This window comes from Peromyscus californicus, unplaced genomic scaffold (assembly GCF_007827085.1).
Source record: "Peromyscus californicus insignis strain IS unplaced genomic scaffold, ASM782708v3 Scaffold_13__1_contigs__length_99412109, whole genome shotgun sequence".
NCBI classification, from domain to species: domain Eukaryota; kingdom Metazoa; phylum Chordata; class Mammalia; order Rodentia; family Cricetidae; genus Peromyscus; species Peromyscus californicus.
This window is the reverse complement of record NW_026294424.1, coordinates 12618166-12631652: the sequence shown is the minus strand read 5'-3', so window position 1 is coordinate 12631652 and position 13487 is coordinate 12618166. Positions and strand designations below refer to the sequence as shown.

The window sequence follows — 13487 nt, the reverse complement described above, 5'->3', positions numbered from 1 at the left end:
AAACCTAAAATAAACTGAAAATACTCCTGAGACGAAAGCTTAGACCTACAGATGCCTGCTTTGAAAAATCAGAGAGGGAGAAAACAAAGATGGCCATGGTTGACCACACCTACTGTGGCGCTCCAAGAAGTCTGAGAGACCCATGGAAGCTCCAAAGGGCAATACAAGGGCAGAAAAGGAGTCTGAAGAGTCCACAGTCTCTCTGGAACAGTTAAGAAAAAAAGGCAAGTCTTATGGGAAGATGTTTTTAAAAACTGGACTCAAGAAATTGGAAAGAAAGACGGCAGAACAAGGTCATACACAGTGAATCTATACCCTTCACCTCTGTGTCTCAGGCAGCAGGTTGTTAAGAATGCCCAGTGAGACATGGGGCTGCCAGCACCAACAACAGGTAGATGTGCAATGACCTGGAGTTTCCACAGAAACAGGTCAATACTGAATAGGGCTGGCCCTAAGTCCACCAGCCAGCTCCCAGCATGAAGCCACCATACTGGGTGGCCAGTGCTGCTTGCCCTGCTGGGAGACAGAAAGTGGGGGGGGGCAGATGCCAACAGCCTACAAGCACAACAGTCAAGCCAGGAGCCATGGGGAGACCAGCACTGAGGACAGGGTAGTGTGCAGTAGCCTAGAGCTCCCTCAGAAACATGTCCTTACTGAATAGGGCTGGTCCTAGGTCCACCAGCTGGCATCCAGCATGGAGTCACTGTGGCTGCAGCCCATGCTGCTTGCCCTGATGGGAGACTAAGAGTGCAGGGCAGCAGCCTATGAGTACAAAGGTCAAGACGAGCAAGCCTCGAGGCAGCAGACATCAAGGGCAGAGAGATGTGCAGCAGCCAGGAGCTCACATTGAACCTTTTCAACGATTTGTTGCAATGAATATTTGCATGTAAACCTGTTTGGGCAAATATATATATATATATATATATATATATATATATATATATATATATATACCATGTGACACACTGTAGTTTCCAATGCCACTACAATGAACGAAGATGAGATGGAGAGATGGGAAAGGAAAAGGAACTGAGCAGTGAGTTTGTAGTGGAAAAGGGCAGAACTAGAGATACAACAGTGACGACATGGGTGAGAGAAAGCTGTGGTGGACAGGGGAACATGTCCTTGCTGAGTGGAGCCCACAGGGTGCTGTGTAGCAGCCTGAAGCTTATGCAGACTCAGCCCCTGAACATGCTTCCCAGCCACTGGATCACAACTTCCAAGATGAAGATCAGTTCATTTTCTGAATTAGACCTCATTGAAAAACCTCCATGATCCATGCTGCCCCTGGAGGTCACTTTGGTACCCATGGCCCACTGCCTCAGGCCATACTGAAGCCCAAGGTTCATGTGCATGTCCATAGTCCTACAGCAGCCAGGGTCCTTCTTGATGTCTGTGGGCCATTGTTACTCAAGGCCATGCCAATGTCCCTGGTCTGTGCAGTCGCCTGAAGCCATTTTAATATTCATGGACCGTGCTGCCACAAGGAACTATTTTAATGTGAGTGGCCTGCACTGCCACATGAACCCATGTTGATGTCCATGATCCATGCTGCCACTGAGGGCTGTGTCTAGGTTTGTGGGCCAACTGTAGCCAAGGGCTGTGTTAATGTCTGTGGCCACAAAGACCATGTGGATGTCAGTTGTCTGTGCTTCTGCCTGAAGCCATGTTGTTCTCTGTGGTTTTTCTGCCATCTGAGGCCATGTTGATGTTCTTGGCCTGTGCTGCTGCTGAGGGCTATGATGCTATGATGGAGACCATGCTGAGGTCAGTGGCACTTGCTGATACTGGAGATGATGTGGAAGTCCATGCTCCATGCTCCCGAGTCTTGGTAAAGGGCAAGGAAGCTACTTTTGCCATTGTATTGTTGAGTGCAGACTCACAGTTGAAAAATAAGGATATAGAAGGCCTATATGACAACCCTTATCCCCACCCAACCTCCAAAAAAGTAACAGCCTGGACAGAAAACCATGGAAGAGAACTCTTAAAAATTATGATAAGGATGCTTAAGTGTGGCTCCCAACAACTGATGACTTCTGGCTGGGGTGAGGAAGGACTAAATTTTCACAAAGGGGTTGGTCACTGGGAATTTGACCATGCTTCAGTGAGTATAGGCTATAGATGATAAGCCTATAGCTAATATTATACTAGATAGAGGAAAAGCCTGAAAGTATTTCAGCTAAAATCAGGAATATGAGAGGGGTGCCCACTTTCTCTACTAATATTCAATATAGTGCTTGAAGACTTCACTAAAGCAGCCTGGAAAGAGAAGGAAATAAAGAAATAAAATTATGAAAGGAAGATATCAAAGCCACCCTACTATGCAGATAATATGATTTGGTACACAAGAGACCCTGAGGACTCACCCAGGAAATTCTTGGAGCTGATAATATTTTTGAAAAGTGGTAGGCAGACCCAGAACTAACACACAAAAATCGGTAGGCATCTTATATACCAATGGCAAACCTACTAAGAAATAAATCATGAATTCAATTTCATTCACATTTCTTAAAAAGACAAAACAAAACAAAACAAAAAACCTGGAGTTAAAGCTAACCAAGGAAGCAAAGTGTCTCTACAATGAAAAGACTAAAACACTGAAGAAAAAAATTCAGGACAGTACTAGAAGAAAGGACTTCCCATTCTCATTGATAAGAATTGATACTATTAATACTGGGGGAAATGGCCACTCTATTAAAATTAATCTACAGATTCAATACACTCACCATCAAAATTCTAATGTCATTCACAGAAATAGAAAAAAAGAGTAATATGAAAATCCTACAGAAGCATAAGAAATTACAGATAACCAAAGTAATCCTGAGCAAAAGGAAAAATTTAGAGTTCTTACCATACCTGATGTCAAATTATAGTCTAGAGCCACAGAAACAAAAGCAGTGTGGTACTGAACAGAAACAGTCATGTAGCTGGACGGGACAGAATAAAGGACAAAGACAAAATCCCACAAAGATATCAGCACTTGATTTTGACCAGGATGCCAAAAAAAAGCCAGACAACATATTGAAGAAAACTTTCTGAACAGGACTCTGTTAGCTCAGGAAACAATGTCAACAACTGACAGTCTCACGAGATTTAGAAGTGTCTGCTCAGAAAAAGAAAGGGAGCCTACAGAACAGGAGAGAATACTGCCTAGCTTTTCATCCGAGAAAGGATTGACAGCTACACTACACAAAGAACTCAAAAGACCGAATGAGGAAATAAACAACCCAAGAAATATACATGTCGATGACATGGACAGACAGCTGTCAAAAGATGATCAATAACCATGAAAAAATGTTCACCTTTTCTAGTCATCGGAGAAATGCAAATTGAAACCAAGATTCCATTTTACCACAGTCAGAATGACAGTAGGTCATCAAGAAAATAACCACAAATGCTGGCCAGGCTTTGAACAAATGGGAGCCCTTAAACACTGTTGATAGGAATGTAAACTGGTCCAGCCATTTTGGAAATCAGCAGGGAAACTATTCAAAAATATTAAGAAAGAGGCCTCAACTCTATACAAACAACTGTAGGCAACTGAGGAAAGTTGTGAGCCAGAAAGGTGGCCTTCCCCAAGGAAGAGCACACCAACTGGTTGTCCAGTGCCAAACAGTCAGCCCTGAGAACATACATACAAGTGATATAATATAGACTGAACAGGTGGTATTTAGGAATACATAGATATATGTGCATACACATATGCATGCAATTAAAACAAAGAGGCCATGAATGTGAAGGCAAGCAGAGAGGGGAATATGGAAGAGTTTGGAGGTAGGAAAGAGAAGGGAGAAATGGAATTAAATTATGATCTCCAAAATAAAAAAAAAATTAAGTATTGTAAAATATAAAAAGAAGACACATGAAGCCAAGTAGCCCTATTTCCAGAGAGCCCACAGAGACTATTTGTAAAAAGCGAAACCGATTTATGTTTAAAATAAATGAAAATTCAATGGAAAAAAAATAAAAGACTGGATCAGTCAGTTCAATCTCTTCTGGGTTTATTTGAAGATCTCCAAGTTAACATACCACAGAGCTATTTGCACATCAATATTTATTGTGGGCCGTTCACTGTAGCTAAAGTATGGAACCAACCTCAGAGGCTGAGCAATGGAGGAATAGAGAAGATGCAGCATGTGTACGGAGTTGAGGTAGGGAAGCTTTTAGAAGTGGGTCCCAATGGAAGGCAATCAGTGGGTTCCCCCATGAGAGGTGATCCCCTGGGACCTGATTAATCCTGTAGAGAATGGGCTGTGACAAGGGCATTAAAGATGACCCTGAAGAGAAACCAGGCAAGCTGAAGTAGAGATGATGTATAATTTTCTAGGTGCCAAATTCTTCTGTCTCAACTACAAGATGGGCACCCTGAGAAAATTCTGTGTAGACTAACAAATTCCTCCCCAATGTTTTTACCAAAAAATCTGCCCAGCAGACCTGAAAATGTTAATGATCTTGATCCAATTCAGCATGAGGCATATAGTGTCTTGCTGGGAGGGATATACAATTGGGGGCCTTTGTCATTAAAAACAGCTGTGGAGGGCTTTGTATAGTATACAATATATATACGTCTCTAAAATGCTAAGTATTGATATTAGAAGGAGAGGGGCTAGGGACCATAGCGAGGGCCTTGGCCAGGCTAGGCAAGTCCTCGACTTGTGAATTATCCTCCAAACTCCTTTTATGAGAGTTTTTATCTGATAATAGGGGGAAGAAGGGAGAAGAAATTGATGGCATTGCTGTATGGCATCATCGGCTCAGGATTCTACACCAACACAGCCATAAAGTTGCTTCTAAACAAGAGAAAAGAGTCTCTTACCTGAAAAAGTAAGTTTCTGCAGTCTCATAGTGTCCAGGTGTCAGTTTGAGAGGAGGGTACGTGGTAGCCAGAGGCTGCACCATGAACAAGCCCATGGCCAAGGCCACAAAGAGCACCGGCAAAAGCAGGTCTGAGGCGGTGCTTTTCCGGGCTCGTAGTGTATGCAGTAGCCGCTTCCTCAGGAGTGCCACGGCCTGTCCCAGAAGCAGCTGGAAACCCCCCATGGGCTCAGACAGGGCCCATACAGGTGGAGTCCTCCCAGGAGAGACACCTGTAGGGGATGAAAGATGGACAGAATGAGTAGGATGTGGATGGCTGGGGCTCCTTGCTCCTACCTGGTTCTGATGAATCTCTCCATTTATCCTATAGGGACCCTGGACCACCTTTCAGGTGTCCTTACACTAAAGGATAGCTTCTCTATCCAGACAACCACTTCTGGGGTTCCCGGATCCCTATTCTGGAGACTATACTATGACTTGAAACACTAAACACAGGAACCAAGTACTTCTGTGTTCCCTCTGACGTCACTTCTGAACGGGTGGGGGGGTTAGTGAGAAAAGACCTCCTCCAGTGCACCTGGGGGTTAAAGTGAAAACTGAAGCCCGGGTGAATTCTGAGGCATCAGAGGCAGAAAGGGGGCAGGAGGTTCTAGGAATCCCACCACTCTGAGCTGGCTCAGGAGTGAAGGGCTGAAGAGCTGATCTCTCTTCAGCACCCATTCTCCACCCTCCATCTCTCCTTTTCTTCTACCCTTAATTTGGGTCTTTCCTAGGAAAGCTGCAGATTGTGGGCACGTGTTGGAAGTCGGGAAAGAACCATGACCCCTGCTCTCTGTCTCTCATGTCACCAGCCATAGCTCTTCCTGTGCTTCCCACCTTCACAGGCAGAGAAGAGAGCTGCTCTCCATCCTGAGGCAGGACCTGTGCTCCAGGGACAGATTCCAAAAGTTCCATGCCCTCTTTAATCCTATTCCTGCATCCTTCCTTTGTGGGCAGCCTCTAGGACCATGCAAGATTTTTGAAAGGAAAGCGTGGGCTGTGAACGGGTAATGTGCCCATCTAAAACATCCCTCATTGGTGCGCATCTACAGTCATTACACCTCCTCTGTACACCTGCCCCAGAGGAGTAGGCCACAGCTTCCAGACAAAGCTGTCAAAGGGAGGCAAACCCAGGCAGGGGCTTCATCCTGGCCCTGTGGGAAGGATGAGCTTGCTCAGTCACCCCCCAGGAGCAACTTTTCCCAAGGTCTAAGGTTCTCCAGCAAAACAAACCAAGTACAGAGCATTTTGCAATGAAGGTAATGACATCAGAGAACAGCTGTAGGAACTGATTGTCCTGTTCACAAGCACCGAAGTAAACGGCAGTTTGTAAAAGAACAGCAAATTAGCTCCACAGTAAAATGAAACAGGAGCCACTTTTGAAAGACCAGTTATTTGTGAGAGTGTTAAGATGGGAGCTGGAGCACTGTGGTGTTAAACCTCAAGTCTGTACTACTCCTTTATTTGTCTAAGGTACTGAATGATGACCCTATATATGGCAGGTATTAGGTTGTTTGGTTTCTGCTCAAAAACACACAACAGGGGTTGGGATGAACATGTAAAGAAATAACGCAGCACAATGGAGCACGGTGCTGGGGTCCATATAGGAAAACCCTACTGGGTTGGAAGGAGAGAGTTCAGAGAGTTTGCAAGCAGAGAGGCAAGGCGGGAGATGCAGATCACCATGATTTACAACATAAATCATTCGGCTATAGCATAACACAGGGTACCCTCGTAGCACGTGGCAGGGCAGGAAGTGAACAGTGTTCAGAAAGAAAAGCCAGGACAGTCCTCTACCCAGGACTCAAAATGCCTCCAGCAGTCACCCTCACCCCCCACACCCCTGCTTAGATCTGTGCATCATACGGCTCAGGCAGGTTATAAGGAGCAGAGGATAAACATCAGATTTATCTGGAAACTTTAAAAATGCCAACTTCCTGGCACTATTTCAGAAAGCCATCCGAGTCTCAGACAAATGAATGTGCTCATTCTGACCTCCCTGCTGCTGAGCCTGGCTGTGGTAATATTTAATGCATTATCAATGGTGGCCCAGATGCGGCTCCCATAAAACACTTACCTCAGCCCATACAGGGACATTAGTGCTAGAAAAGGAAACTAAGCAAGATGCTTTCACTTCCGTGATGCTGCACAATACCCACATTCGGTATGCATGCAGTTGCACTAGGAGAGCTACACTGGAGATCAAAGTCCTGAGAGGTCATCGGGTTGCCCACTCTCAGAATTTCTAGATGTGATTTTTGAGATAATGGCATGAGGTCTTTGCTCGCTTCTGACTAAGGAGCTCTGTTAGGCAAATGGCTTGTTCCGCTGTGCTTCAAAGGGCACTGAAGGGCCCCGGGGCAGGTCCTGTGACTTTTTCATCTCTCCCATAGTCACCACTTCCAAAAGTCACACCCCACAAATTGCCCTTTCTGCAGGATCTCTTGATATCACATCTGACTGCCCACACTTATACATTAGGCACCTTCTCACGTGTGTGTAGAGCAGGCAAAAGATTTCAAGTGTTGTTTGTGTAGGAGGAAAGAGCACACTAAACGTCTCCTCAGAAAGTTTTCCCTGGTGATGAAATGAGTGTGGAAGGAGAGGTGGAGAAATACGGGGTGATACGGTCCATGTTGCCAGTGCTCTCAGTCCTTAAAGAGCCTTGTGAGTGCCATGGAATGGTGGGAGAAATTCAGTCTTCACTAACCTGGATGGCAATCCACTGTCATCCACCCTCATACTGTGTGACTTTTGAAAAACTACATAACCTCTCTGAATGCTATCTCCTCAATTATAAAAGAGAGGTTTAAAATAATTTCCCTCCACCTAATGAGGGTTATTAGGCTATTTATGAAACTATCAAAGCAGGTACCATGTCGACCTCGAGTCACAGCAAATGTCCATCAGACAGCCTCAGTAAGTCTGAGGAAGAAAGGTGTGCCTCCTATCAAGAAGAATATTCTATCTTTCCATATAAGTTAATTGGATGTAAATGAGAAAAATAAAAGGCTAAGATACTTTATAGTTATGAATCAACCACCATTCAAATATTTATGGCTAAACTTATAAAAGCATTCATATGAATAATTTAATAGACAAAATTAAAATGCTGGATCAAATTGTTATGAATTGTCTTGTTTGACTTATGAGTGCAATTATATTCAAGGACTCCAGTTACATTTACAATTATGTATTCCCATTTACTCAGACCATCAAGCCACTTATGGAAAATGTCCAAAGATTTTTTTTTTTGAACCATGATAAGATGACTGTAACTCTTCAAATGTTAGCACCTGGTGGAGCACTGAGGTGAAAATGGGGGCTTTATGTATGATGCCCACATTACCTACAACACTGATATTCTGGAAGATTTAGGGTGGAAGTGTCGCCAGTGTAAGGCTTTCATGTTAATAAAAGTAAACGCTCAGAACAACATACTTATAATGTGCCTGATATACAGTTCGTGAAAGTTAGAAACAGTCAGTTGAGATATATTGTAAAAATAAGGCAGTAATTTGGCTCCTCGACTCATCTAAATGACAAAGATTACAAATAATGTTAGCATTCAACATTACGGAGTGCTCAAGGAAAGGGTCTGACAGCACATTCCTGGTGAGAGGACAGATCCAGAAAGTCCCTTATGTCAAATAAACCCAGGTCTTCTTGACTTTGCGATTCTAGAGCTGTGTTGATTCAAACCTGGAAATCCATCAAGTGTGTAAAGTGTGTTAGACCTTACACAAATCAGCGGCAGGAAATCGGAAACAACTCAGTATCTAACACACAGGGACTAATTGGACAAGTCACAATGTAGGCTGAGCACCTCTTACTGTAGCTGTTTGGGACTAGAAAGAAGTGTTTGACACTTCAGATGTTCCTCAGTTTGGGGATATTGGTTTATGCAAAATGATGATGGGCCCCCAAGTCCAAACACCAAGTCCATTCGAATTTTACATAATTCTCATCTGCATCACCGGAAGATAATTTTACACAATCCTTTGAGTATGTCTTGGTTCTGTCTGCAGCTCACATATGAGACCAAGTGGAGAGCTTCCCACTTGTAACATCTGGTCAGTACTCACAGAGTTCAGACTTCAGAGCAGTATGGATTTGGATCAAGACACTTAGCATGTACAACAGTGGAACATATTACATACTAAATACTTAGTATACAGAGAATATTTCTTCAAGCCTATAAATAAATAAAACAACTGAAATGGAATTATATCACCTTTTGAAAGACAGTGTTTACACGGAAACGTGGAAAAGAGTCCATTAAAAGGATGGAGGGGATACAGGCCTGCAGCACCAGCACTGTGTACGGCCCACAGCATCAGCAGCACACATCAAGCAAGACAAGGAGCATGAAGACATGTGCTTATGGAAAAATTCACAGAATATGAATAGCCCATGTAGAAGAAATAAAAGCCATTAAAGACACCAATACTAAACAAGAAAAACTAAAATTTTAGTATGGTTATGTTTAGTGAAAACTTGTCTTTTATCAAATAATTATATACCCAAATGCTACTTGATAAAATAGAGGTTTTTAATGTCTGAGCCCGTTTTAGCCCACTTGCAAGCTACTATCTGTGTGCCAAGACTGTGGCTACTTGCATTTCCTTCTTTGCAATTTTCTGGATTATTTCAAAATTGAATATCCATCTTGTTGTCCATAATCATTTTGTGAAGATGATATACATGTTCAGGAAGTGAAGAATACTTTCATGAGATACAAACAAGATAATTGTCTGTTCATTTAATTATAGGACTTCAATTTGAGATGGATATTTAAAATCTTACAGTAAAAACTGAATGTAGGGGCTAACGCCTATCATCTAGAACTCCAGAAGCTGAGGCAGAAGGATCATTTTTTTTTTTTAGGTCATTGAGAAAGACTGTCTTAAACATAGTAGAAGGTCTAGGAATGTAGTTCAGTGGTAGGATACTTTTCTATAATATGAAAATCCCTCAGTTCAATTCTCAGCACCCCCAAAACATCATGCCATTCAGTATTTCATATATTTATAATTGAAGCTGATAAAGATGATGGTACAAAATAAATTAAAAATTGAGAAATAAACTATAGCCCTTATTCCTGTTAATTCCCAGGGGAACCTCAATCAGATGTATGTTTCTTTGAGAAATATGTTTTAATAAAATAACTAGGTGTCCTTAAGATGGGTTTGAATTCTGTAAATGTCTCAGAGAGGAAGCACATGGCCTAGTACCAGCTGTCAGCCTGCCTGTATTCCAGTGTGGCTCATCTGAACTCTCTGCACACTGGTAGCAGGGAAAGTTCCCTCAGTTTCTTCCTTTATAAAACAAACTCTTAGATGGGCTAGTTTTCAGTCTTTGTTCGGCTTTCAAAATACTCTTAATAGTGTGACAGTTGCCCAAACCATGACTAAATTGTCTTACACTCACTACTTATATTTTCCTTAGAACCAAAACAACAAAATCAAGTGTCTTCTTCTTCAGGAGGAATAGAGGAGAAGAGGACAAATGGGGATCAAAAAACAGGATGGAGGGGGCTGGAGAGATGGCTCAGAGGTTAAGAGCACTGACTGCTCTTCCAGAGGTCCTGAGTTCAATTTCCAGCAACCACATGGTGGCCCACAACCATCTGTAATGAGATCTGGTGCCCTCTTCTGGCCTGCAGTCATATATGCTGTATACATAATAAATAAATAAATCTTTTAAAAAAAAACAGGATGGAAAGAAAAAACAAAACAAAACAAACAAAAAAAAGGACATTTGTTTTGTGGCCCTTACATAGCTATTTATTCAGCATAAATCTCAAAACACAATTATTTCATAAATATGATGATAGTAATATGCACAAACTTGATCTATAACTTTGGTTAACTATGTTTTTCAACACCAATTAATGATGTTTAATTCTTTGAAAGAGTATCTAAGAGGAGGCTGTATTGATCTAAATAATTTCATGGGTGGCTTCACAACACTGTCTTAACAAATGATTATGAAACTTTATCTGCTCATCTGTGATAATGACCATATTGCTTTTGTAACGTTATTTTTCTTAAGATGTTAGAAACAGGATCACCAGGTAAAGGAGCAGGTTTCTCTGCCATGTCACTGAAGTCGCCAGTGGCTACACAGCTGCCATTTCATGGAGGCATTCTTTGAAAACTACACTTGTAATAATAGCCCAAGTGTGATAAGTGTCAGATTAGAATTTCACCATGGGACAAGATCATCACTTGCCCAAACCATACTTCTTATTAATTTAAAAGCTTCTAAATCCACTCTGACCAAACCTGCCTTCAACAGACAACAGCTCAACCTTCAAAACGACCAAAAAATGCAGATCCACAACCTGGCCAGTCACAGAAATGCTGAGGGCTCCAACTTCCCCTGAAATGTGTCAAGGATAGATCCTCCACCCCACAATGGTCCCACTTAGCGTTTCCAAACCTGGACTTCCTGTGTGACTTGAACTAATTATTCTGGAAATGGTGCTGTATCCCAAGTCATGATTTCCATGTGGTTTTGTTGCAAGCCCTTATTCTGATCATGCACAGAAGGCAGTGTGTACTGTAGATAAACACATGTGCCCCATTGCTGGTCCTCTAGCTTGGGTTTTCTTAGATCAGTGCCTTAAGTAAAATTTTTTCTGCTAATACAAATTGGAGCCCTCGAGGAAGCACCTGAGACACACTGGGAGTCAATAAATATAACTAAAAAGAAGAAAAAAAACTCTCTGCTACTAAAGCCTCTCTTCAGTCTGAGCTCTGTGCTCATCCCCTTGCTATTCCCATCTTTGTCTTCATGGGCACCGAGGTCCTTGTAACTGGAAAGGTGACTGAGTTTAATCTTATCCTCAACTTTCAGCACACTCTCCACTCCAATAAGACAGTAAAGTCTGAAGAATGAGTGCACAGATGGATAGCCATCAAGGGAGGATCCAGCATCCTTATCTATCACTTTCCTGAGCCAAGGCTTCTCTTTCTCCTGGGCTCATTATTCTCCCATGTAGATAATGTAACAGCACCTGTCTGTCTCTTCCAGTCCCTTTATCCTCTTCATTCCTTTCTCTGCATTGGCAATCCTGCTTACTGGGTTCATCCATAGCATATCACACTGTGACTGTTCGAATCTTTTATGTGAGCAATGTGCTAGCAGGGCACAACTTTATTCAAGGGCCGTTGTGTCAAGATGTGTTAAGGTTGGCCTACATTCACCTCTTAAGTGTTATAGATAGGCATTCTGAGTTCAGGTGAGAATAGTAGGTAAGAAGTGCTAAGCCTTAGGAGACTTGTGGGAGGATAAGGATGAAGAACACGATCAATAGAAGATGCCTTCAAGTCATCAACTGGTGCCCTACTTCAAGGTAATTTCCCGAGTATGGTTTTTTTAAAAAGCTAAGTATTTGACAAAGCAAAGTCATGTTTTTGTACTATGGTCTAAAGAGATAAATACAGCTGTTTACAACATCCCTGGGCATGTCCATTTACTAGGGAGGAGATGAAATTTAAGGAGCTCTCGAAAAGATGGAAAAGGTACAAAACTCCAAAACCTACATTGCTCTCACACTCCAACTTGTATGTACCCACTACATGTGAAAAATTCTACACTATGAAATTAAAATTCATAAACAAATATATTCACTTATTACATAAAATTACCCCTAGGCTATGTGCATATGTGCTGAAACACCAAAATTTCATGTTTAGACTTGGGATCTCATTCCCATGACTCCCCTTTATATATATTTAAATATTCCTGGATCTGAAATACTTCCAAGTTCTGCTCAGGAAGTCAGGTCATGGTGCCTTGCTCACCATGGCTCCAGTGAGGAAGTAAAAGTTAGAGAAGAATTGAAGAAACCTGTGTGGACCTGTTCGTCACAGCTTCCTGTAGAGAGAGAGAGAGGGGCCAGGAAAGGTTGCCCCAAGCTACTCTCATCCTGAATTATCCAAGACGGCCCGCCATTACTCGGAGGCAATGGCTCCACTTCAGATGAATGAAGCACACCCTTGTCAAATATTTCATACCAAGATGATATTCCAACGCAGAAAATGAGGATTGGAACTATTCATCACCAGCCCCGGGAGCTTTTTGTGGCAGCTCTGATCTGCATGGTGACAGGAATTACAGCTTCACACTCTTCCTACTTCCCACTGCCCCTGATAGAAGTCGCTGCTTCCTGGCACCTGCCACCACCGATTATCCTGCCCAAGTCTATTTCAATTCCATTTTATTTTGGCAGCCTCTTTACTGCAGAGCACCCTGCTGTTAGCTCTCTGCTGGTTTTAACTAACATGGAAAACAAACCTTCTTTGGCATGTATAATTGGCAGCAGTCATGTCCCCCCTCTTCCCCCCACCTTGCTCTCAGGGATGGAGCGTTTTGAAGTTCAAGGAAATGTAGACAAAGAGGAAAAGACAGCCCTGTGGATTTAACACCATGGTGAAGCCTGAGAGACACATACAGAATTTGGAGCAGCTTCTTTGAAGAGGCAGTAGATTACAGCAGACCTTCCTGGGACAGGCTGTGCAAACAGGATTGTCTTAAAAAGCAAAGGAGAGCTTGCAGACCCTTCAAATTAATCACTGCCAAAATTGCTTTCCATCCATAGAAGTGGTAGCAATTAGGAAGGAAAT

The 13487-nt window shown here is 42.5% G+C and overlaps 1 protein-coding gene across 1 annotated transcript in view; it reads right to left on the bottom strand.

Annotated features, from left to right (window-relative positions):
- Abca13 (ATP binding cassette subfamily A member 13) overlaps positions 1-13487 on the bottom strand; it is a 446515-nt gene that overhangs the window by 157408 nt on the left and 275620 nt on the right. The window contains exon 43 of the mRNA XM_052734499.1: positions 4817-5087. Within this exon, the coding sequence (XP_052590459.1) occupies positions 4817-5087 (271 nt within the window). The remainder of the gene's footprint in view (positions 1-4816; positions 5088-13487) is intronic.